The sequence below is a fragment of the Rhipicephalus microplus genome, chromosome 10, assembly GCF_043290135.1.
Source record: "Rhipicephalus microplus isolate Deutch F79 chromosome 10, USDA_Rmic, whole genome shotgun sequence".
In the NCBI taxonomy this organism is placed as follows: Eukaryota; Metazoa; Arthropoda; class Arachnida; order Ixodida; family Ixodidae; genus Rhipicephalus; species Rhipicephalus microplus.
This window is the reverse complement of record NC_134709.1, coordinates 80713721-80741136: the sequence shown is the minus strand read 5'-3', so window position 1 is coordinate 80741136 and position 27416 is coordinate 80713721. Positions and strand designations below refer to the sequence as shown.

Here is a 27416-nt window from a genome sequence, read left to right as displayed (position 1 = left end):
CCATGTGGGTAGCGAAGCCAGTGAAGCTACATATATTGCATTTTTCATTCTGTCATCCTCCCCCCCCCCCCTAATTATTAAATGTTCTCTTTCCTACAAATGTACCTACGTGGGGAAAATAAACCAAATCCTAAATCTCATAGTTTAGGTGGTTGAGTTGTCCCACAAACTTCTGCTCACAATTTGCATGTAAACAGCGTGCTGTTAACAAATTATTTTGAAATACTCGTGTTGTTCTCGCAAACAGATATGATAGGGCAGAATATGAGGCAGTTTAGAGAAGTGCACTCTATTTCATTTTTTCATCGCAACAGCTGCCAACTCTCTCGAGATGTCCAAGGGAGACATGGACAGTCAAAGTGGCTCGCAGCTAGTGGTCTACTATCCTTATGTGCGCTGCTTTCCAAAGAGCAAGGCATCACAGTTCTGCCGCTGTGCATGGCTCTCAGGATAAGCACATTAGTGCGTGAATCTATGCACCCCGGAAAAGAGATGCAATGCCGCAAAGCTGGATGCTGGACGTGGTAAGTTCTTTCACTATTTACAGTTTCTTGTACTGAAATACATCATGATGCTTTCTTTACTGCATATAGCGCACTGTGATTACTAGTTGGTCATTTTTTACGCTCAAGCATGCCACCTTAATTACGGTACTCATAGCTTCACGAAATTCTGTACAAATCATTCGCTGCACCTTAACTAACTCGTGCATTCAATCAAGTGTTCAGAGTTCACTTCGAATTGACTGAAAAAAATGTTTACATATGAGAGATGCAGAAAAAACCTTCATAAGGATGAATCAGTGTTAGTGGGGTTCCAATTTGGAACTGAATCAAACAGCGCATCAGAGAACGTTTGGAAAAGACAGCAAGGTGAGACTAACTGACGAGGTCGTTCTCCTTTTTGTCCTATCTGATGCACTGCTTGATTAAGCTTTCTCACAAAGCTTAGCATAATGTTTTCAGTGCCGTTTTCGCACTGTGGTAGATATATTCTTGGGCAACAGAAGACAACCCTCGTGTTGTTGTAGCTTTGTTTCAGAGTTGTAAAAACAGATTAGTTGCCTTTGTTTCATACTGAACAGGCAGGCCTAAACTTTTGGTTGGCAGATTTTGCAGCCGCATGTTTTATGGAGATAAATCGCGTTTCCGTCAAACCCTCGACTTCAAGGCAAGCCATAGTACTTCCAATCGAAGTAGATATAATTGGTGATCTCAAACAGTGTTGTTGAACTGTATTACACCAGCGCCATTGAGCGTATCTTTGAGAAAGTGCAAGACATGTACATATAAAAATTAACGACCACACTTTCGAAACCTGAAAACGTACGTGTAACTGACTTTCAGGCCAGTCTGCAGGTACTGCATACGAGGTATTGCCTACAGATGCATCACCGATTCAGAGCTTGTGGCTCTCACGACACTGGTAAGTGAGCCATTGCTTCACATTTACCTGCGTGGTATAAAAGTTCTCAACGTAGATATGTGGACATCTGTAATTATGTGGTAACTCTCAAACTAGCTAAGAGACATTTTAAAGTGTTCGACGAAAGACCATTACGCTTTTCTTGCCTTACACTTAAAAAAACGTGAAAAGTTTTATCTATATTTACAACTGACATATCCAATGAAGTGCTCAAGGTTATAGGTCAAGTGAAGCATACCCATATTACTTGTGCATATAACTAGTTCGTGCGTGGAGTGGTGTACTTGCAGCTATGGTGCAGAAAAATATGTAGTATAAACGTGTGCACGCGAGCACTGCTAGACAATACGAAGACGTTGAAACCATGAACGGCGTTTGGTCTGGTTTCTTTGCCGATCGACAGGTTTCTTTACTGTGTTGTGCCGAAACCGGGGACCACAGTGGGACGGCAAGCAAAAACGGATTGAGCAACACCAGCTATCAGAGTTTCGAAATCTACCTCACGTAAAGTATGAAAGTGGCGTGCACGGCCTCCGGCCACTTTACGATACCACTCAGCTCAACGTATGCTATCTCACTGCGCTAAACGTACCAACGGTCACTTTTTCTTAATTGCTCATTGACATTCTACGAGAGTCTTCGCCACATGATATCGTATTGGCGTGCACACAAGCAAAGCGCGGCCACGCTTTCAGACACGAGCCTTCTACGAATGCCTTAGACGCAGCACTAACAGCTGCAAACTCTAATTCAAAATTGAAAGAGCTGCTTACCTTCACAAGCATTGAAACGTAGAAAGCCGGATCAGTGTCAGCCATTTTCAGAATGACCTCTCATTGACTACACTCTTAGTCATGATGAAGGTCGAGGCGGCAGCACCGCTTCGGTACCGCACAGCATATCAAACAGCTGGAGCTAGTGTTTTTTTTTGCAAATCGAAAAAAAACACGTCACACGCACCTGTGATGTGAACCTCTCGCTTGACTCCAAGAAAGGAATACTGACGAAAGACAACCGCTGCTATCAATGCACGTCCCGAGGCCATCAGGCACGTTCTTTGCACGTCAAACTTGCGTGCTTAGCTTGTCACGGAAGGCGCACATCAAGTAAGTGGGACCCTTACTGCGTAAATAAATTGGCTACAGCGGAAACGTCGTTACAAGCAGAGGTTTCAGGATGCACGAGAGGGACGTCACACTCAGTGATGCTATGCGCCAAGAATTCTTCAAGTGGTTGCGCGAAGACAGACACAGGAGTGCACCGGTAGATCTTTCACGCCTTTGTCGTCAACGGTAACACATGCCGCTACATCCGAGAGATTCTCGTTGGAGGAAGCTAGAGATCATACATCACCGAATTTATAGCTTAAAAAAATGCAACTCAATCTACTGGGAAAAACTAGATCTTTATTTAACACGTTTGACATCGTTTCTCCAACTTCTGCGGGGCAACAAAATATTTTTAAGTTCACTTGCGTAGCCTACACCACTCTCAAATCCACACAACTGGGGTCATTGTCGTAACGTTTATCTGGGACGACATTATTTTGCCGACAGGTAATGGCCACCCAACGCAAAAGTCGCGTCATGAAGGTAAAGTTATTGCTAATAAAAATAACTCAACTGAAGTGGAGACTGTGACTGGCATCAGCTTGTTGATTGGAGCTGACCACCTGTGGATAATGATTACAGGAGAAAAAATGAGAAGCAAGGACATTCCAGGATTTTCGACAATGAACACGGCACTTGGCTGGACAATTAATGCAAGGGCCCAGTCATCAAATTACCTCTCTTAGTGATTTGATTTCATATGGGGGGCTCAACGTCCCAAAATCACCAAATAATGATGAGAGACGCCGTAGTGGACGGCTCCGGAAATTTTGAAAACCAGGGTTCTTTAACGTGCACCCAAATCTGAGCACACGGGCCTATAGCCTTTTCGCCTCCATTGAAAATGCAGCTGCCGTAGCCAGGATTCAATCCCGTTACCTGCAGGTCAGCAGCCGAGTACCTTAGGCACTAGACCACCAAGGTGGGAAAAGTACCACTTTTTACGGTGACACTAAACCCGTAGTCTGTGTACTAAGAGTCGAAACGATCAGTGTCAATGAATCAATATCACGGATTCCTCGATAATTGAGGCAGCTTGTAGCAGTGGGCATCAGAGATCCTGGAGAACGACACTGATAATAGCTCACTACAGGCATCCAAAAAATGACCTGCACAAAAAACGTGTCACAGTTTAGCCAAAAGGGCAAAGCAATGGATGCGATAGCAACACATTAAAATGTTTTACGAAGCAAGGCTAGCATTTTCAGGAGCAATACTATTTGTAGTAAACATGCGCTTGCCAAGTAACCAAGTTTCTTGCGGCGTGGTCACAGTAGATGATCACAACAAGAACCATGTGTAGTGACGGCGTTGGTGAGAAGCGCCTCCCGTGGGCTGTGCATGCTGGCACTAAGGGCCATACCTCGCGTGTCACCGCTGGTGGCAGTTTGTTATGTGCCGAGCGCACCTATATGTGAACGGCCACTCCTGGTACACTTTTGGCACCGTTGTTTCGTGTTGATCAGGGTGGACGATTGAACCAGTTGATGATACATATTCTAAGAGTACTACGCGGTAGAAAACACGGACGGTAAAAAGACGCTTGTCCTTGTATTTTTCCCGTCGGTGTTTTCTACCGCGCAGTACTCTTATTTCGTGTTGATAGCAGGAGCTCCGGCCTACTGTGGGAGAAAGAGCGGCGCGCTGTTGACAGTTATTACTGAGGAGAGCAGTGCAAAAAAGGGACGGAGAAAAATTGAACACACGACACAGCGCTTGTGTCGTGTGTTCAAATTTTCTCCATCCCGTTTTTTGCGCTGTTTTCCTCAGTATCATGTACCAACTCGCCCTTCAAGGAAAGCCCTTCTGCAAACAGTTGTTATGTGCAAGCGCATCCACTTTCATACTTATAACCTTGCGGCAACGCTGAAGGTATTCCTCTGCATATAAGCCCTATATATATATATATATATATATATATATATATATATATATATATACATTCTATTGGTTCTAATAACTTCCCCTGTACATTCCTTGTCATTACTGTCTGTTAGATCTCATTAATATTGTGTTAAAACACGGAAAAACGAGCCCTTAGGTATACACTTCTTTCCCTTATTTCATTGAACGAGGGTCTCGTACTGGCAGACTTGGTGTGTTTAGATTGTATAAGAGGGACAATTATTCAGCTGCCCACTCAGAATAAGTTCACGTGCTACGTGACGCCAAACATACGCATAAGAGTGTTTTCACACTCGTCGTTTGGCCTATAGATAACGCTGACTGTCACTCCTACTTCTAAATTCACATGTAAACCCAAAACCCAAAAAAATGGATGGAGGGAAGGCCGCTGTGGCAGCTCAGTGCTTAGAGCATCGAACGCGTTATTCGAAGGTCGTAGGTTCGATTCCTGCTCACGGCTGGTTATTTTTTCATCCACTTTTCTTTCTTCTTATTTACATTCCACTGGTTCTAATAACTTTCCCTGTACATTCCTTGTCATTACTGTCTTTTTGTTAGATCTCATTATTACTGTGTTAAAACACGGAAAAACGAGCCCTTAGGTATACACTTCTTTCCCATATATATATATATATATATATAATGCCACCCACACGTAGTGGGTCGACTGCAAGAGCGGCTCTACAATCTGGAGGAAAGAAAGAAGATTTGCGTGTCTCTTCTCGGCTCGAGAGCCAGCCACGACTGACGCATCGTCCTAGAGCTAGCTACCCGGTTGTTCAATATATCTCCCAGTACTTGTGACTCATCGTGACAAACTGGTGGAAGGTGCTGGGTAGTCTCACGGATGCTGCAGACCCCCCCCAGGAAGCCGTAATACGAGTCCAGTGCCAGTCAATACTCCCGTGCATCGGACGAGCCGCCGAATCAGGGGATTGCATCCGGAAGTCAACGATACTGCTACCATCACGTCAACAAACATGACCAGCACTTCGGTACAAACCTTGCCAACCGGCACGGGAAGCACGTCGTCGAACCGATATACGTTGGAAAGCCCACGGGCACCGACGACGTTCCATGGTACGGAGAGCGAAGACGTTGAGGACTGGTTGGCGGACTTCGAGCGCGTAGCCAACTTGAATCAGTGGGACAACGCGGCGAAACTGGGTCGTGTCTACTTCTATCTCAAAGACGGGGCTCGCACGTGGTATCAAAATCGAGAGGAGCAGCTGACGACGTGGCCTGAATTCTCTCGTAGACTTCTGCAGACATATGCCAGCGCCGACCGCCAAGAGAGAGCTGAACGAGCTATTCTTGCCCGCGTCCAGTCGCCAAACGAAACTGTGACCGCGTACGTCGAAGACATGACGCGTCTTTTCCGACGGGCAGATTCAAGAATGACGGAGGACAAGAAGTTGCGTCACTTGATGCGTGGTGTCAAGGACCAGCTTTTCGCCGGCCTCGTGCGAAGCCCTTCGAAGACGGTCGCGGAGTTCTTGTCTGAAGCCGTGACAATGGGAAAAAATGCTACAGCAGCGATCAAACCAATACGACAGGCAAGTCAGTGGCATGTCCACTGCTGACATTTTCGCTGCTGCTGGGACCAGCAATGACTCCTTACGTGAACTCATCCGTAATATCGTACGTGAGGAGTTGCAAAAGGCTGGTGTAACACCGCATCCTACGGTTAGCTCTATTGCAACCGTCATCAAAGATGAGCTGCACCAGGCCCTCCGGGACACCTTGCCTCCTGACACAGCTGCGCCAGCTCCTGCTGAATACCACCGTAAGACAACCTACGCGGAAGCCTTGAAACGCCCTGCTGCATCGCCGCCCTTGTTCGTTCATCCTGTCCCTGCAGTTTCACTCGAGTCAGCGCAGCACATGCAATACTACGAAGGCACGTACACGCCACCGCCCCTGCCGTTTGGCCGTGGTGCTTCTGTTGCCCATCATTCGGTACAACCGGTCCAGTACATCGACGATCGGCACTCGTATCCTCGGAAGTCTGATGTCTGGCGCACACCCGATCACCGGCCTCTATGCTTTCATTGCGGAGAAGCTGATCACTTGTACCGCCAGTGTCCTTATCGCCGTCTTGGGCTTCGCGGCTTCTCTGCGTACTCGCCGCCCCCCCGTTACGGTCAGAGACCACGCGACATCCAAAACTACCTCTCCCAGCTGCATGAACCACCGTCTGCCGGGCGCCAGTCGCGCTCGCCATCGCCGAGGCGATTTTCATCAATGCCCCAGCGGTATTCTACCGCCCGATCTCCCAGCCCCCGCCGGGAAAACTAGCCGAAGCGACCTCTGGGGGCGGGGTCGCTGAACGTCGAAGCGCTGAAGACCTCCTATTGACGCAGAACCGTACAGAAACTGGTCCGACATCACCTGCTGCTGCAAAGGATAGCCGGCTTTCACTCGACATAGCAGTAACAATTGATGGTTGTGTAGTTAATGCGTTAGTGGACACCGGCGCAGACTATTCCATACTGAGCGGGAAACTGACAACGCAGCTGAAGAAAGTAATCACGCCGTGGCATAACTCGCAGATTCGGACAGCTGGTGGCCATGTCGTAACTCCACTGGGTGCCTGCACAATTAGAGTACAGATTCAAGGGTACACATTCGTAGCAAGCTGCCTTGTTCTACGTGAATGCTCCCGTGACGTCATTCTGGGAGTTGATTTTCTACAGGAAAATGGAGCTATCATTGATCTGCAAGAGCGCCGCGTCACGTTCTCAGCCCAGCGAGCAATCAACGTGCAGGATGACGGAATGCGTGTCGACGTACTCCGTATTTCTGAACAGAGCGTGACGCTTCCTCCCCGAGCCAGTGTTCTAGTCGACGTAACATGCTGTGGTTTGAGCGATGGCGATGTGGTGGCCAAGACAAATTTAGAACACCTCCTGCAGCAAGGCATATGTGTAGCGAGTAGTGTAATTCACGTTCGCGACGGCCGATCTGAATTGCTCGTTACCAACTTTAGCAACAAGCATCGACACCTTTTCCGTGGCACTTCGATAGCGTTTGCCCACGAAGTAGCAAACGTAACCAACTGTCCCACGTCAGAAATAGTGAATAACGCATACACATCAATGAGCAACATTGACATCAATCCTGATCTGTCCACTGATAACCAGACTGCGCTGCGAGCGCTCTTGTTCGAGTACAGGTCTTGCTTCGCAAGTTGCTCAAAGATCCGCCAGACGTCCATGACTCAGCACAGAATCATCACGTACGAGGACGCACGCCCAATACACCAGCACCCCTACCGCGTGTCGGCTAAAGAACGTGAAGTGATACGTACGCAAGTTCGCGAGATGCTTGACGATGGCGTTATCGAACCATCCAACAGCCCGTGGTCATCTCCATTCGTGCTTGTTAAAAAGAAGGACGGATCGCTACGCTTCTGCGTCGATTACCGAAAGCTCAACAACGTGACCAAAAAGGATGTGTACCCGCTACCGCGTATCGACGATTCGCTGGATAGACTTCGTCGTGCCCATTATTTCACTTCTCTCGACCTCAAAAGCGGGTACTGGCAATTCGAGGTAGATCAGCGAGACCGCGAAAAGACAGCCTTCGTGACTCCAGACGGCCTATACCAATTTCTAGTACTCCCTTTCGGCTTGTGTTCAGCGCCGGCAACTTTCCAGCGAATGATGGACACTGTCCTCACAGGGCTCAAGTGGCAGACTTGTCTTGTCTACCTTGATGATGTGGTGGTCTTCTCTGCCACGTTCGAGCAGCACCTACAGCGCCTGCGCAGCGTGCTGGAGGCTATCCGATCGGCGGACCTCACTCTAAAGCCACAGAAGTGCCACTTCGGCTATGAAGAACTGAAATTTCTTGGACATGTAGTTAGCGCTGAAGGAGTCCGGCCCGATCCAGACAAGCTTGCCGCTGTTGCCGAATTACCAGCTCCTATCGATAAGAAAGCCGTCCAGCGCTTCCTTGGTTTGTGCGCCTACTATCGCCGGTTCATTCATGGCTTTTCACAGATAGCAGAACCTCTGACTCGTCTCACAAGGGACGACACGCCGTTTGTCTGGGAAAACGAGCAACAAGCAGCTTTTGATGAACTGCGACAGCGCATGCAATCAGCACCCGTTCTCGCTCATTTCGACGATGATGCTGACACGGAGGTCCATACTGACGCTAGTAACGTTGGGCTTGGTGCAGTGCTCGTTCAGCGTCAAGACGACATCGAAAGGGTGATAGCCTACGCCAGCCGCTCTCTATCCCGTGCTGAGGCGAATTATTCCACTACGGAGAAAGAGTGCCTCGCAGTCGTGTGGGCAATCACCAAGTTTCGCCCGTACCTTTATGGTCGTCCCTTCAAGGTAGTGACGGACCACCATGCCCTCTGCTGGTTGGCAAGCCTGCGCGACCCTTCAGGACGGCTAGCACGGTGGAGCTTGTGGCTGCAGGAATTTGACGTCACCATCGTCCATAAGTCCGGCCGTAAGCATGAAGACGCTGACACACTGTCACGCGCACCCCTTCATGTCGTCAGTCAGGAAGCAGAGGAAGACGAAGGCTTCCTGGGTGCCATTAGCTCATCAGACTTGAGTAAACTGCAGCGGGATGACGCAGAGATTCGTCCGATCATCGATCATTTAGAGGGCCAGGGCACAATCATACCACGTCATTTATCCCGCTCGTTGCCGTCGTTCTGCCTTCGAGAGGGTGTGCTGTACAAGAAGAACGCTCGTTCGAACAACCGTACCTACCTCCTGGTGGTTCCTCGAGACATGCGAGACGACGTCCTTTTCGCTTGCCATGACGAACCCACATCCGGTCATCTGGGCTACTCACGGACACTTGCCAGAGTGAGCGTGAGGTACTATTGGCCAGGACTTTCGGCAAGCGTCAAGAAGTACGTGAAGAGCTGTCGGGAATGTCAGCGTCGAAAGCAACCATCTGTTAAGCCAGCTGGTTTGCTTCAGCCCATTGAAGCACCCTGCACGCCGTTCGACCAAGTCGGCATGGACATTCTCGGGCCATTCCCCCTATCTGCGGACAGCAACAAATGGGTGATCGTCGCGACCGACTATCTGACACGCTACGCTGACACGCAGGCGATCCCACGAGCCACGGCTTCAGAGGTAGCACAATTTTTCATGCACCACATCGTGTTACGACACGGTGCTCCTTCCAGTATAATAACGGACAGAGGGGCGGCATTCACGGCGCAGCTTATGGACGAGGTTTTCAAACTGAGCAACACCAGACACCGAAAGAAAACTGCGTACCACCCGCAAACCAACGGACTTACCGAGCGACTGAATAAGACCATCGCAGACATGATCTCAATGTACATCGACGTACAGCACAAAACATGGGACCGGATCTTACCTTACGTGACCTTCGCGTATAATACCGCCGTGCAAGAGACCACGCGATTCACGCCATTTCGGCTTCTCTACGGCCGCGAAGTGCAGACCATGCTGGACTCTATGCTACCGTGTCAAGACGAAGACGAGTTGACAACTGACGCCGATGAATTCGCAGAGCGTGCTGAGGAAGCCCGGCAGCTCGCGCGATTACACATCGGCCAGCAACAGCAGGCAGACGCACGGCGCTATAACATCCGCCACAGTGAAGTATTTTACAACCCCGGAGACCAAGTTTGGGTGTGGACGCCCGTCCGCCGCCGTGGCCTTAGTGAAAAGTTACTGAGCCGGTACTTTGGCCCTTATAAAGTGTTACGTCGCGTCAGTGACGTGAACTACGAAGTGGTTCCGGACTCAACATCGCAGGCACGGAGTAGGACACGACCGAGGTCAGATGTCGTTCATGTGTTGCGCATGAAACCATTTATTGCGCGTTGTTCATAACTTTTTTCTTGCCGTACAGCATTCTTTGTGTTATTTATTTATTTTTGTGAACTTGCTTTTTCGTTCACTGATTTTTCCTATATTGGCACGCTCGTTCATTTCTATTTTTACTTTATCCGAATTTCCAATTTCTTTTTTTCCACGTGCCTATGTCGTAACATCGTGGTGGTGCTATGTACTTTTCTTTTCCCTTTTTGGGACTTTTTTTTTTCTTTTCGAAAGGGGGGATAATGCCACCCACACGTAGTGGGTCGACTGCAAGAGCGGCTCTACCATCTGGAGGAAAGAAAGAAGATTTGCGTGTCTCTTCTCGGCTCGAGAGCCAGCCACGACTGACGCATCGTCCTAGAGCTAGCTACCCGGTTGTTCAATATATCTCCCAGTACTTGTGACTCATCGTGACAATATATATATATATATATATATATATATATATATATATATATATATATATATATATTGTGAGAATTTTGCGATAATTTTGTGAGAATTTTGCGAGAATTTTGTGAGAATTTTGCAATATATATATATTGTGAGAATATTGAGAATATATTATATATATATATATATATATATATATATATATATATATATATATATATATATATTGTGAGATACATTTTGCACCCGGAAGGCCACCGATGGGTTCCCGTCGTACCACGCGCACTACGCACTGAAGTTCTGCGCGCTTCCCACGACGACCCGACGTCAGGACACTTGGGTTACTACAAAACATACGAGCGCATCCGCAGTCGATTTTTCTGGCCAGGTCTTTCCACGACAGTAGCTAAATATATTGCCTCGTGCGCACTTTGCCAACACCGCAAGCGGCCCACTACTCCTCCAGTCGGGACCCTACAACCACTTCCTTGTCCATCAGAGCCGTTCTCTGTCGTCGGAATTGACCTCTTCGGGCCCCTCCCAACTACATCAGACGGCAAGAGGTGGATAGTCACCGCGGTTGATCACTTGACCCGGTACGCTGAGACGGCCTCAATCACTTCAGGAAGTGCTTCGGAAGTAGCAACTTTCTTCTTGAATGCTATTTATCTACGTCATGGAGCCCCTCGTGTCCTTTTGAGCGACCGGGGAAAGGCATTTCTTTCAAGCACGCTCAGTGAAGTTCTTCAAGCATCAAAAACAGTTCATAAAACAAGATCTAGCTATCACCCGCAAACCAATGGCTTAACGGAAAGATTTCATCGCACGCTGTGTGACATGCTGTCCATGTATATCCGACCGGACCATCGCAATTGGGATGCCATACTACCCTTTGTCACGTATGCATATAATACGTCAGTTCAACGAACCACAGGCTATTCTCCATTTTTCCTAGTATACGGACGCCAACCGACATCACCACTCGACGTTTCATTCTTTTCTGGCCCCGTCAACTCTTCACCATTCGTTTGCGACCAGTTTCTGTCCCGCGTTGCTCGATGCCGTCGTCTTGCCCGCGTAAACACCGAAGCTAGCCAAGAAGATCGCAAACATCGTTACGATGCCACTCACCGCGTCGTTCTCTACCGCCCTGGCGACAATGTACTTCTGTGGACTCCTGCGCGAACGCCTGGCTTATGCGAAAAGTTTGAGTCACGCTATCTTGGCCCTTACAAAGTTATCGAACAGACCTCACCGGTGAACTACCGTGTCACACCTGTTCATGTCCCCACTGACCAACGCTGCCGCGGGACAGAGATTGTGCACGTTTCGCGTCTCAAGCCCTATTGTATGCGTTCTACAGCGTAATTCGCGGCCAGGCTGGCCGCTTCCGTCGACGGGGGAAATTAGTGTGAGAATTCATTGTACGTCATCTTCCTCATCTATCAATAACCATCATCAGTCTTCGGCCCGTTCCTCTTCATGATCGGCGCCATTTTGCTGTTGCTTCAATAAAGCGTCAGCTGCACCGTTGTATTTCAATATATATATATATATATATATATATATATTGTCACGCAGTTTATTTACGTACATTTTTACGTACAGTTTATATATATATATATATATATATATATATATATATATATATATATATATATATATATATATATATATATGGTCACGCAGTTTATTTACGTACAGACCTACAGGAAGGCCGAGGAACGCCAACAGGCCGAAACTACAAAACAAACGCAAGCTCGGGTCACGCGTGTGCACCAACGCTGTGGCTTGCCGTTTCTTGCTGCGTCGTCGTCATTCGCATAGTTCCCTACATCGGCCCCCAGGTGAATAGCGTAGCCAACCTGGCGACTTAAGGCGTAGTTACTATAGCGGGGTCGTAATACGGCTTCAGGCAACTCACATGCACAATTTCTCGGCCATGACGGCGTAAGTCATGAGACTGTGTCAAAGACTCAACCTCATAATTGACTGGTGACGTACGGGTGAGAATGCGGTAGGGCCCGTGGTATCGTGCCAGTAATTTCGACGAAAGGCCAGGAGTGCTCTGTGGAATCTAGAGCCAAACGAGAGCACCAGTCGTGAAAGTAGAGAGATGTCGGTCAGTGTCATGCCATAGCTTTTGGTGGCCTTGGTCCTCGGTTGTCAGTGAACGGGCCAATCGTCTGCAATGTTCTGCGTACCTGGACACATCAGAAATTGCAGTGTACTCATAGGAGTCTGGCGCGTATGGGAGGATAGTGTCCAGCCCTCACGATGGTTCGCGTCCGTACAACAGAAATAAAGGGGAGAACTCTGTTGTCGCGTGCGATGTGGTGTTATACGCATACGTGACGAATGGAAGGACATTGCCCCAATTGGTCTGGTATGAAGCTGTGTACATCGTCAACATATCACCGAGAGTGCAATTAAATTGTTCTGTTGGGCCATTCGTCTGCGGGTGATATGCTGTCGTCATGCGATGAACCATGTTGCACTGAGCGAGCAACGCTTGAATGGCGTCAGACAATAAAACACGCCCCCGGTCGCTCAAAAGTTCGCGGGGAGCACCGTGGGGAAAAACAAAGCTGCGCAAGATGAAAAACGCAACTTCCCTCGCGGTTGCTGCGGGTAGTGCTGCCGTCTCTGCGTAACGCGTGAGGTGGTCCACGCCAACAATTACCCACCTATTTCCAGAAGACGACGTGGAAAGTGGTCCGTATTAGTCGATACCGACGCGGTCAAACGGACGCGCTGAACAAGGCCGAGGCTGAAGTGTACCGGCAGGGCGTTGAGGTGGGACTTTACGTCGCTGGCATGCAGTACAAACACGTACGTTCTTGCGGACAAATGTGTACATGCCGCGCCAATAGTACCGCTGATATAGACGGTTGTACGTTTTGAGAGCGCCAGTGTGAGCGCTTTGCGGGTCGCTGTGGAAAGCAGTACAGATTTCCGAGCGCATGTGGTTGGGTATCATTAACAGCCACCTCCGACCTTCAGACGTGTAACTCCGCCGATAGAGGAGGTCGTCTCGAATAGCGAAATGTGTGGCTTGACGGCGGATAGTTCTTGAGACCAAATTAGCTAACGGATCAGTCAGAAAGGCGAGGAGTTGGGAAATCCACATATCTTTGCGTTGTTCCGATGCCATGTCTGTGAAAGCGATTGGTGTTATGACAGCTGAAGAAGGTGACGAGGAGGTTGGGTCAGCCGGTAGCGGCGAGCAGGATAGCGCATCAGCGGTGAGCTGGATAGCACATCAGCGTCGGAGTGCTTGCGGCCGGATGGGTATACAACATGAATGTCGTATTCCTGTAGGCGAAGCGCCCAACGACCAAGGCGCCCCGACGGGTCTGTGAGCGATTATAGCCAGCATAGAGCGTGGTGGTCCGTGACGACTTCGAAAAGACGGCCATAAAGGTATGGGCGGAACTTCGTCAAAGCCCAGACAATCGCGAGGCACTCTTTCTCCGTGACAGAATAATTAAACTCGGCTTTCTTGAGGGTTCGGCTCGCGTAAGCGACCACGTATTCTTGGTATCCCCACACCCTCTTTGCAGACGACGTGACCCAGTATAGTGAGCTGACGTGCGGCAAAATGGCACTTTTTAACGTTAAGTTGAAGGCCAGCAGAGGTGAGATCCGTGAGAATAGCACGAAGACGAACAAGGTGAGTCGAAAAGTCGCGAGAAAAAAACGACGATGTCGTCTAGGTAGCAGAGGCACGCGTTCCACTTGTAGCCACGAAGGATGGTGTTCATCATCCGTTCGAAGGTAGCTGGGGCATTGCAGAGTCCTAACGGCATGACGTTAAACTCATACAGCCCATCAGGTGGTACAAATGCAGTCTTCGATCGGTCAGGATCAGCCATTGGAAATTGCTAATATCCTGAGCGTAAATCTAAAGAGAAATATTCTGCTCCTTGCATGCAATCGAGAGCATAGTCGATGCGTGGCAACGGGTACACATCCTTCCGAGTTATCTTATTGAGCCGGCGGTGGTCGACACAGAATCGGATAGACCCATCCTTTTTGCGCACAAGTACAACAGGGGACGACCAAGGGCTCTGCGATGGCTGGATGACACCACGCTTGAGCATACCGTCGACTTGTTCGTCGATAATACGGCGCTCTTCCGGTGAAACTCGATATAGTCGTTGGCGTAAGGGAGCATGAGTACCGGTGTCAATGTGGTGCGTGATGTTCACTGTGCAACCCAAAGATGGTTGAGCGCAATCGAAGGCAGAACGGAACTCTCGAAGAAGCAACAAGAGTTCCCTTCTTTGTGTCGCTGATAGCTCAGCGGCAACAGAGGGCTGGAATGAGTCCGGCGTGGGCAGTGTAGTCACAGGTGGCGTCATAGCATTGAGCTGGAGGTGAGGTGGGTGTTCGGCGAACTCCAGAGGGCGCAAGAGGTCAACGTCTCGTATGTTACCCAAACATTCTTCGCGAAGTAAGGTAACTGGCGATGATAGCGAGTTCGCGACGAACATGGCGGTAGCACCAGATTCCACAGCGACTACGGCAAAGGGCAGGTGTAGGCTACGGTGGCGGGTAAATACGTCAGATAGAGTGAACGAAACAGTTCCGGCAGGAGCAGCCGTACAGGTCAGGGCTACAAGGGTTGATGTTCTCGGTGCTATTTCCGTGTCATCAACAACGACAAGTTTGTAAGCTTCAGAAAGAGAATCCACCAAACAAGAGGTTGGCAGTGGTGTAAGGACAACTTCTGCAGGTGAACAATCTATGATGGCCCGATGACGCGAAAGAACGTGCCATCCAAGAATGACTTCGTGGGAGCATGATGCCAGCACGAGAAATTCAATGGCATAAAGTTCACCTTGGATAATGACACGTGCAGTGCACACAGCTGTAGGCTCTATGCACTCCGAGTTGGCCGTGCGAAGCATCAGGCCCGAAAGAGGTGTCGTCACCTTTTTCAACTTGCGGCATAAGGTCACAGATTATGGAAACGGCGGCCGCTGTGTCGATAAGCGCTTGTGTGGCGGTCCCCTCAACAATGACGTCAATAACGTTTTGCGGAGAGAAAGATGGAGGCCTTGAGCAGTTCGAATTTTATGCAGCTGTTGCCTCCGGAGCTGCAGCGATCAGTTTCCCTCTTCTGTAGCAGGTCGGCAACGCATAGGTGACAGGGAGCGTCGTCGGGGCGATGGTGACCGATGGTTTGCGTAGGGTTGAGGACCGTCAGTGGTGTACCTTGATGGCGTCCTAGACGACGACGCCATTGGCCTGCTCATGGTGTCGACTGGAGGGGGATCTCGGCGACAGTGGCGAGCGACGTGTCCAGCGATACCACAGGCGGAACAGATGGGCCGGCGTCCTCCAAGCGTCTGAGCGACGGTAAAATGGAGCTGAAGATCTCGCGTAGGGATACGGCGCAGCAATTGGGGTTGTAGGCACGACATAGGGTGGCGTGGCAGGTTGAACATATGGCATACGCTGTTGTGTAGGCCGAGCAGCGACGGCGGCGTACGTGAGAGGTGTAGTGACTGGTGGTTGCTGATGCATCGGCGGAAGGGCCTCAGCTACTTGGGTCCAAATGACGTGTTGGAGCTCCGGTGCAAAAGCTTGCGCGGGCTCATGTGTCAGTGGCAGCAGTGACAGCTGGTGCGCTACCTCTTCGCGGACGAAGTCCTTGATTGTCGAAAGCAGCGGCTGCTGATCAGTAGGATGGGCAGATAGGTGCAAGCTTGCGAGCGTGTCTGGTGTCGTGAGGGCTTGACGAGCAAATGCACGCTGCCTACGCAATTCATCGAAGCTTTGACAGAGGGAAACGAGAACAGCAATTGTGGGGGGATTTCTCGCGAGCAACATCTGAAAGGCGCCGTCGTCAATGCCTTTCAAAATGTGCCAGATTTTTTCTTCCTCAGGCATGGTAGAGTTGATGTGGTTGCATAGATGCAACACATCTTCAATGTAGCCCGTGTAGGTCTCACCTGGGTGCTGGGCACGGTGACGTAAACAGTGCTCGGCTTGAAGCTAGCGTGCCGCAGGTCGTCCAAAGACGTCCATAATAGCAGTCTTGAATGGATACCACGTAGTAATGTCAGCTGCGTGGTTATTAAACCACAGTTGTGCGGTGTCCGCAAGGTAGAACGTGATGTAGCCCAGCTTACTTGGGTCGTCCAATTTGTTACTTGCGCCGACTTTGTCGTACCTCGCCAACCAATCTTCGACGTCCGACTCAGTGGAGCCCGTGAAGATAGGAGGGTCTTGTTGAGGATACACGGCGCCGCAAGTGACATGGACGGTCGAAGGTCCCACCTGGAGTGGCGTCTCGGTGGCCATGTTCGTGTCACGTAGAAGGGGAAGCTTACAGGAGCGAAGTTCCAGGTTTCTACGGGAGTCCACACACCTCCACCAGATGTCACGCAGTTTGTTTACGTACAGACCTACTGGAAGGCCGAGGAATGCCAGAAGAGCGAGGAATGCCAACAGGCCGAAAATACAAAACAAACGCAAGCTCGGGTCGCGCGTGTGCACCAACGCGGTGGCTTGCCGTTTCTTGCTGCTTCGTCGTCGTTCGCATAGTTCCCTACGATATATATATATATATATATATATATATATATATATATATATATATATATATATATATATATATATATATATATATATATATATATATATATATATATATACATGCGTGGATGATGGTGGTGGCATCGACGAAAAAATCTAGCCGAGACTGTCCATTTAATCGCTATCGCAATAAAATGGGTGTACTGTGGAACAACCTCGAATACACAGCTCAAAACAGCCACTTGAAACAAATTATGTTGGCATGCTCAGACGTCCCCAAAAACTGGCAGATCGAGAGGCTATTCATGGAAGGATTATTGGTGCAACACGACACAGCCCTTTGGCAATGTTTCAAGTTAAGACATGCTGAAGTGGTGCCTGAGAACGCTTTAATTGATCACGCTATATTTTATATGCTACGTCACAGAGTTCTAGGAGAACAATCTCTGATTATGAAGTTCAACGTTATGGTCGACACATCGTCACAAGTTCAAGGCATCCCATTCGTCAACGACTACCTTGATAGAAGGCTGATTCTTAATCCAAAGTTGGACGTTTCCGTCAGTGTGAACCTGAAAGCTTACGGAACATTTGAACCTACCGAAGCAGTGTACTATGAATTGTCAAGTGGGATTTCCGCCAACGCCTTCTGGTTGCCACTGCACAGTAGAAATACGCCCGCTACGCTGTGCTTTAATAAAGCACTCCTACCTGAAGCAGGAACAATATATTTCCAAGACATTCTGAATTGCCAACGACCTCTCAAATTGCATATTTTACTGCTCGTGATGCATCGTAAAGATTTGAAGACTACTTGATACACCTTGCTAGGATCGTTGGTGGAACATACTCTTCCAATCCAAGTCATGCTTAAGCAAGGGGCTGCGAAAATTAAAGTTCAAAAGTAATACAACCAGGACTGTACAACTGGTGGACGACTTCGGAGCTCCAAGTGCGCAGACTGCTCGACGTGACAGGAAGAAGCTGAGTTACCGTCAAAAGTAGCTAGATCACCGATGTATGGTGAAAAAAAACAATGCCCACTGGTATTCATCTTTGCTCAGCATATCCTAAAGTGGCCTTCAAGCGTATCGTGTGGTGATAATCGAGGAGTCTGGCAGCTGTACAAGTTTATGGTCTCGTCTAGTCTCTCTGGACTTCGGTTGAGGATGAATTATACAAGCTTGACGATGACGATTCGAGCACGCATGTTGTTTTAGAAGACCCATACATTTTACAAGCTCTAGCCGTGACCGGGAGGTGGGAGTATTTTTAAAAATATGTAGTAGCATAAACAACGTGTGCAGACGTGCACTAGCTCTTAGCGAAAAAATTGAGACCATGAACGGCGTTTGGTCTAATTTCGTCGCCAATCGATAGCTTTCGTTACACGTGGTATAGGTGATACGCAAATTACCATCGCTGTACCACAATAGAGATTATATTTGAAGATAATTATTATATATATATATATATATATATATATATATATATATATATATATATATATATATATATATATGTATATATATAAATACATATATATATATAGCATGAAGAAGCAATGTTCTTTTCCGAGTCAATAGTATGGGCCACGAGACTGTAATTGATGGAATGGTCTTGCCGATGTCTCAAGCAGGAACGCACTTATCTGCAGTTCACTTGCCAAATCGACAAGAAGTTAATTGAAAGGTGTGTCGATTTGTGGCAACTCAGTCCTTTAAGAGCCAGCCTTATGTTACTCTCACATTGATTTGAAAGGAAAATTGCTCTAAAGTCTTGCTTCATAGGCTGTAAACCTATTTCATTACACGTCTTATTCCCGTTATAACGATGACATTATGGGAGTAAAAAATCTTTATATGGAGCCACCATTGGCGCTATGTATGATCATTGCCCGGACATATTTTTAGCGTGTTGAGAACTTGTAATCTCTTCTACATACAAAATGATAAAACCGACAATTTATCCTGGCACGTATGGACTTATCATTCTCACAACTCTCTGTTCAGTATGAATGTCATATGTTGAATTTTACGAGCGAGAGCTACGAAATGAATGAGTGACGTTGAGCTCTGAACGTTTCCATCATCTGGTGTTCATTTACATGGAACTTACATCACACAGTTGCCTATGCAGGTGCCAGACAATTCGCCTGCATTGAACTGTGACGTTTCAGCCAGGATTGATCTCATCAGCAGCCAAGAATCAGCAGCCAACCTCTGTAATCCCTGTACAACCAAGAGAAATGTTTTTACTGGTCACCAATACTACCTAACAAGCGCTACTCTCTAGCGTAGTACAAAAGGAATAGGTCCCGTGGCAGTGCCTATGCCGATTACAACCAGGCAAAATGTCTTTACTGGTCGTTATTACTAGCTAACAAACGCTACTCAGTAGCGTAGTACAAAAGGAATAGGATCCCTGGCACTGAGTATGATGATTTCTTATCGCGTATATGGCCTACATGCTTTTCTAAAAGCAACGAATGGCGATCGATAAACGGCGCAGTTTGGAACCATCCGCGAATAGGTCTGCCTCGCATCAGAACAATAGCGTTGCAACGCTGTGCAGGAGTGATAGAACAAAGCGAAACAGTCGCTATTGTTTTAGTCAAGCTTCCCTCGATGAGTAAACGTCCACGCGTACTTATATGCTCTGGATCTTGCTTTCTTGTATGGCCAGTATGCGCTAGTGATGCGTAGTCACTTCCTGAAATTCGTAAGAATAGCATGGCGATATCACAATTCTCGATCCTGTCTAGCTCGCCATATTTTCCCGTGTTTGCGCGCTTTTCATTAACTCCACAGCGGGAACAAGATTGTTTCGCATTAAATCCCGTGTGTTGCCGGCGTCATTAGTTATAAAAAAAACCCGCGTTTTCTGGCAATGAAAACTTCAGAAAGATGCAGGTGAACGAAACAATGAAAATAATGATAATCACAGTGATTCCTATACACGTGCTGCCTCATAAAGTGCAATGTTGTCACAACCAAAGTGTGACTGAAGTGTCGGCGAATAGACATAGAAGGTTTACTGTTTTTTTTTGTTCTTTAAAAGAAATCATTAGGTTCTCTCAAAAAGAAATTAGGTATACCAGCAAGCAAAAAAATTTTGCCGTATAACTCATGGCTTCCAACCGAATAGCGTCCAACAAAACAATGCTCTGTACCTTTATTAATTCCTTCACATAACATATATTTATCAACTGCCTCCCTTTGCAATGTGAGAAATGTCTACTAGTTTAGTCATTAGACTGGCGCAACTCCCCGGTGGATGGGAATTGTTTTCTTGAATGAACCCAGGAAATTTATGACGTTTTCGGAGCAATCACTGGCAGAAACTAAAGCAAGGAAAGCACTAGGCAATGACATCTATTGCGCTTATATTGTGTTTTTTTTTTATTTCTATGTGCAGACGATATTGCTCCTATGCTTCAGGATATGCATTCTGCAAGGAAGCTTTCCTGAATTTTCTGAGATGGACAACCCTGCAGCCTACTCCTCGATGCGTACAACCAGGTGAACATACCTTTCAAATATGGCTAGTGGTAGTAAGAAAGTATCCTAAATCATTTGTTTTCATTACAAATGCAATACTGGCCTATAACTATTATTATACCCCTTTATTATCAGCAAGTGCACTTTTCCGCACTGTACATACCCTCAACTAATGCCGGCATCTTTCAGGTCGAGACTAACTCCTAGTTGCACGCGCTGGAGCTTGTCGGTAACGCCTCTTTATGTCAAGAGAGGAAAAAAAATATTTTTGATGTCCTGGCGCAATTAAACTGTGCACAAAGAACCTCTTTGCAGTAACTGCCTATCCACCATTAGTTTTATTAGCTTGCTTTACAAATATGAAAAATGTCTATTGTATCACCGTATCGCCGACCCATCGCTTAATAAAATATTTGAGATCGGCGATCTTTACTTGGGGGCAAGCGGTTCCTTGTATAGAAAAGAACAAGATTGCATTAGTGTCAATGGTCGAAAACTGAATTCTCACAATGTTTTTCCTCGCAGTCATTATGAAGTCCCGTATCCCGTATCTCGAACTTTCAGAACACATATAAAAAACTGGCAAAAGGTCACAGAAATAAAGTTAAGTTTTCTAAATGCAAGTCTTGCGTCACTTGGTATAAGAGGTTACTTTCAAATGATAGAGAGGAACACCATTATGAAAAGACAAGAATTTTAAATTGTGCATCTTGAATCATTGTTCATTAGTCCATTGTTGATTCCACGATGGCGAACATGATGTTTCGAAATAAAATAATCAGTGAGAAAATGTCACGCAAAAAAACCAAACAAACGAAGTCGCGTATGGAGGAACGCGATAAAAATGTAGTGCAGAACATTTATGCACGCTTAAATATTAAATGCACAGTTCCGAGTAAAATTTAATTTCTCAGTAAACAATTTTATATATGTCGCAGCTTTTATTACTTCTTTATTGTATATGTCTAGTGTATAGATACAGTTTTAACTAGTAAAAATACCACAGAGTATTTTCATTACTACCAACTCCAAAAAACAATACTCCAGGAAAACGGTATACTCAATTACTGGCACCTACATAAACAATTTGAGCACCCGCTAACATCCTACTTTCACTTCACAAAAAGTACAGAGCGTGTTGGTAGCACTGCACAAACAATATTAGGAGACGATGCTCATTTTATGATAAGCCTTGCGAATGCACGTCGCCCATCCTGATTCCTTCCTTTTCTTTGCGACAGGCTACTGACTTACAGCTACTTGTGTGCCTTCAACGCCTGGATCTTGCTGTGTCCACGTACCTGTCATACGATTGGCAGATGGGCAGTATACCTCTCGTGACATCACCATGCGACTACAGGAATCTGGCTACACTGGCGTTAATCACTTCGATATTGGCTCTTGGCAGGCGGACTTTGACGAGATTGAAAAGAAAAAGCAGCGTGAGTTGCCATTACGTTTCATAATTCTTATTCTACGGGCCTTGCCTAAAAACGGAATAGCAATGAGTTAACTTCAATTTCATGTATGTTTTTTTGGGAGGGGGGAGCACTGGAATGCCAATTTTTATGGTGATCATGGTGTTACTATGATCACACTTTCACCGAACGGTCGTTCTATATTGCCTATATGAATTTTTTTTAATTATTATGTTTGCTTCAGTAGGTCTAACGCATCCAATTTTCGAATATGTAAAGCACTATATAGCGTCGGTTCACGAGAAACCATCACGAGGTCAAGCGCCATTACCATTACAAGGCTAGCGTGTATTAAGTCTTGTATAAAGCGTGTAGCCAACATGTATTCAGTCCAGCTGGTCAGTATGTTTATTCTCCTCACAGCGGATATGGTAATGACGTTTAAGCCTATTTGCGCGAATTCCCTGTATGTCACGTCGCAGGGAAGCTCCACATTGCTATATTTATCCGCAGACGGTTCTTCGATACTTGTCCTTCTAGAGGGTCATGAGATAAATCGTCCATTAGCTGGGTTTTTTTGTAAAACCGGCCAACAAGTTTCCCCATAACTGGACCAGTAGTTTCGAGAGTACATTTATACACTGCTTCATTCTGTCTTGAAGAAAATAAATGAATGAAGGTGAATGGCTATGCACATACATTTGTAATGGGGCGTACTTTTGTTTCCTTGTGTTCTTCACTATTTTATGTCTTCTATCATAAAAAAATTGAAGTTGCAGAATTTTCTCAAAAATAGTATATTGGCCGTTCTGGCAGTAACACAGTCAGTGATTTTAATAAGACCGAATAAACATTCACAATCATAAACCTATAGTGGGCTTGCTCATCATAAAAGCAAGAACGACACTTTTACTACCTGAGATGAAAGCAACATTTAAAGGCAAAAGTAATTACGAAGGCAGAGTGTGCAAACAAAAACACAAATAAAGGAAACAAGACAACAAAAACGCCGTCTGGTCCCTTCTGTTGCGTTCCAGTCTGCACGTGTTATCTTCTTCTATGATAAGTCCTTACTGATTAGTTCGACTTTCTGCCACTTTAAGTATTACTTTCAACATATGTACACGTGTGCGTGAGTGTATTTGTGTTCTTGCATGTGTGTATCTTCATGCGAAACATTTAAGGGGCGAAGCCCCTTGAGGCGTATTTAGCTCGTCACCTGTATGTATGCATGTATGTAGTAACCACCTCAAAGCATATCCACGAAGTGAATGATGATGAGTGGAGTGAATCTTCGGGGGGTTTCATTGACAAACAGTAAATCGTCCACCGCCTGCGTCTGTCCGTCGTCTGTCTGTCTGTTTGACACACAGAGGAGCACACGCACGGATGAATGCACGGATGGAGGGATGGACGGACGCAAGGACGAACACACGGATGAACGCACGGCCACATGAATAGATGGACGGATAGACGTACGGACGGACGCGCGGACAGACGGATGCACGGATAGACGAATGAATGCACGGATAGATGCATTGACGGACGGAAGCAAGAACGAACGGATGGACGCGAGCGCTGACAAACTGACGGACGCTTCGCCCCACTCATCATCATTCACTCCGTGGATATGGTGTGATTTTTCGTAACCATAAACTGCGCGCAGTTGTCATCGATATAAGCGTGATAGGATTGTTTGAGAACTTTAGGCAATTGGTATCATTTTATGTGACGCATGAAGCCTGCCAGTGGATCAAGAGAACAACTATGTTACTACAACAACACTGGGCAACTGCGTGACCCTTCATTAAGACTACTGGTGCCCCTGCTCCTGACTGTGCTGCCATTCCTTCCGGCGTCCAACCTGTTCGTGACCGTCGGCTTCGTCGTAGCTGAGAGAGTTCTCTACATTCCCAGGTACGGAATACTTTTTAACAGCGCACATGATAGTAATCGTATGTGTACCTATGATAGCGGATAACAAATGGTGTTCAAAAGGCGGAATGATACGATTGAATCTGATATGCGAAAAATAACTTTTATATATGAATTGAACCACGCAAACACATCTTTCAAGAAGACGTTGCAGCCTTTACCTAGTGGCGAAAGGCTACAACTATCAGTGAAACTACTTTTTAACCAAGCTTATGCTAGTAATGCCAAATATTTGCGAGATATCCTATGTTTTCGCTAGTAGTAATAAGTATGCCCAGACAATCCTAGACATGTCCCGTTCCTATCTGTTACCTGATGTGATTTTAGTAAGGTCACTCTACTATTATGTGGTTTATGAAGGTAACATGCCACGTGAGTAGCGATTACGAGTTTTATGTATGACGTCAACATGTGACGTAACTGGCTGTGATGCGATGCAGCCTGATATCAGCCACCCGACTAATTACTACGTCTTTTTAGTCATGCGACTAGGCGTAGCACGATTTTTGGTGACGCGAGTGTTTTCAATAAATGTAGACAAAGAGAGGTGACGTGAGCGTTATATGATGTTCAGTCATGTGACTTTGTTACGCGGTTATAGTTAGGTGAGCGAGCTTCACGTGACGTTATGCAATTTTAGTCACGTGACAGATTATATTGTGAAGGTATATAATATTAGGTGACATAACAGACTCACCCGTCTTAGGTTTTGCATTCCACATCAGAAAAAAAAACTCAGCGATCGTGCTATGGGAGCGAAGCGAAAGTTAAAAGATATTGAGCAAGCGTGCAGCTGTTCAGAGTGATCATTCCTGTTTGCACTATCTGAACAAGGAAAAACCTAAAGAGCTCCACGCTGGAAAATAGAAAGTATGTTCACTTTCGAACAGTCCACTTTCATTTTTGACGTAGTCAACTCACCCTGTGAAGAATTTGACACCGCGTTCACTAAGAAGCGCGCGGATAATAGCGAGCATAAAAACAATAATTAGAATAAATAGCGGAATGCAAAACTTTATAACTCTGGCAAGTGGGTTCATTTCATGCGGTGTGTGTACGCCATCGCCGCTGGGCACTTTATTTAGTTCCTATATACCTTCAAAAGGGCTTTTCGGGCAGTGAGTACCTTTGCCACATTAACACTAAATATACAACGAAGCACCCTTTACAGGCAACTCCACAACGATCACAATTATAGAGAGAGCTTGTGAAGAAGTGGAAACACTGAACTGTTGTTATATTAGTCTCACGCGGAAGAGCTAAGTAACAGTTTAACATGACCTCTTTATTCGTGAAAAAATGTAAGAATGCGGCAACGTTTCCTTCAACACAACAGACGAACAAAATAACCATCCTCAATCTTAATCACCGCTTTGATGCATTGCTGGACTCAGCGTAATTCGCGTTTCGTATGAAACTGACATTTTAATTGAATATTTTAATACTTATGCAAACATATTGTTGTTCATTTTGTTTTTCATTTTATAAGACTTTTTCGTCGGGGGGTGCCACTGTTTTTTGCGGGCAGCTGACGCAAGATTTTCCTGCTCTCTTCTCGCAATACGATGCTTCTTATGATCAAGCAAACAAAATGGGGAACGTAGCGTTTGTGACCTGTGAACAAGCCTGTAGGCCTACTTGCGTTATATATGAGCTTCCATGTTTCTAAAACTACACATCATAGTTCCCAACCTATGTGTCTGCGTTGATGCCTTGTACCCCGCGTTAATTTCAACAGCACAAGTTAAAAACACACGTACAAATGAGATGCAAGATGTCTAAATGGTAAGTATCGCTGCAGCTATACCTTCTGTTCAAGGACTCTTTCATCGCTTTAAGTAACCAAGTTGCCCTGTACCTCTAAAGCTCAGAGCAACTTGGGAACTTTGCATGTTCACGGGAGGTGTGGGTTTCGGAGGCATTTGAATTGCCTCTGTTGGATGTACTCAAGAGGAAGCTTGCTCTAACATACAGACAAGCACTTGTAAATGTTTCTGCGTCTTCAGTCAAACTACTGTCATACGAAGAACTTCAACGCACCTTATTTTTTAACGTCTGATTACCCGTCTTGGCTCCTACATCGATATCACGTAAACTTCACGAGCACGAACTGCGCTAAATTTTATTCCGCGGTGTTCTGTGAACATATTAGAATTTTCGATACGTTCTTTGACGTGGTCGTGTTTCTCCATTCTGTACGACGTTCACCCAGCAATTTCACTGCCGCAATTTGTTGTGTACACGCACGCACAAATCGCTTCGTAGCTTCTTCAAAGATAGTGGAAATGCAAACGGATATTCCGCGAACAAATTTATCAAGCGGTTTGTATCTTCATATCCAGAAAAAAAAGAGGATAGGCCTTTTTTTCTACGTAATGTCAATTCCTAGGTAACTGCATCCTCAGCTGTTTTAGAGAATTCCCGGTATGGTCGTTCGGCGCCGTCACTGTCATTCTCTTTCCTCTTGCGAGTCCTTGCATACGTATTTTTGGGACAATATATTTTCTTCTCTGTGCAGTAAGATATTCGCTTACTGCAGTTTCATTATTACTGAGACTCTTCAGCAGCGTTCCACGCAGATGGTATTTTGCTGTCTCGAACCAACTTGCGCTTGCATTGCCAACGAAAGCATATGATACACTGCTCAGTACCTATTGTTGTGAGTTTGGAAAAAGGCGCTTAACGATTTAGAGTACTCGGTACTCTACTATGTGAGAGCTGAAAGCCGTTCCTTGGGCATCCCAACCTTAATGAGGGTGCGAAGATATTTCGCCGCATATTCGATTGCAGTTAGTCTTGTGTGTGCATTCACACATTCTTCTCGCAGATTTCTGTTATTTTGCAGCACACAGCCTTCGAACTGATTATTGCCCCTACTCCCCCGTGTTAGTCCTAACGACTTCATTCTCTCCTGCCTGCTCAATGCTATAAAAATCACTTATGACTTCGCTTGGTTGTGGGGAAATCTGAGAAAAACACAGGAATATTCAGACTTTTATTTAGCTATTCAGTTCTTTTTTTTTACTTCACCAATTCTGTATTCTTCGCACTAATGCCTCTAATACTCAGATTAAGCTTTTTATTTCTATATACAGCGTCATTTCATAACAAATAATGTCATGCATGTCACGCACTGCATGGCTTACTCTCCCCACGCATGGTGTGCTCGCGGCCAGTTGCCTACACTGATCTACAAAAATTAGTATTCTGTGACGCGACTACAAGCCAAATGTAATTGACTGGTGGTAACATGAAATTAGTCATATGCATGTCATGAACAACAACATTTAGATGCCACGCTATCGGTGTGCTCGTGACCGGTTCGCTAGCTTGATATGCTCTAAAATTATTATT

General features: G+C 46.3%; 1 protein-coding gene across 1 annotated transcript in view; it reads left to right on the top strand.

Annotated features, from left to right (window-relative positions):
• The first annotated feature begins 314 nt into the window (after nt 1-314).
• The window catches only part of LOC142774773 (protein O-mannosyl-transferase TMTC1-like), a 41423-nt gene continuing 14321 nt past the window's right edge, over nt 315-27416 (top strand). The window contains exons 1-5 of the mRNA XM_075875807.1: nt 315-524; nt 1347-1425; nt 20627-20730; nt 21951-22151; nt 23869-24044. Of these exons, the coding sequence (XP_075731922.1) occupies nt 22029-22151; nt 23869-24044 (299 nt within the window). The 5' untranslated portion in view covers nt 315-524; nt 1347-1425; nt 20627-20730; nt 21951-22028. The remainder of the gene's footprint in view (nt 525-1346; nt 1426-20626; nt 20731-21950; nt 22152-23868; nt 24045-27416) is intronic.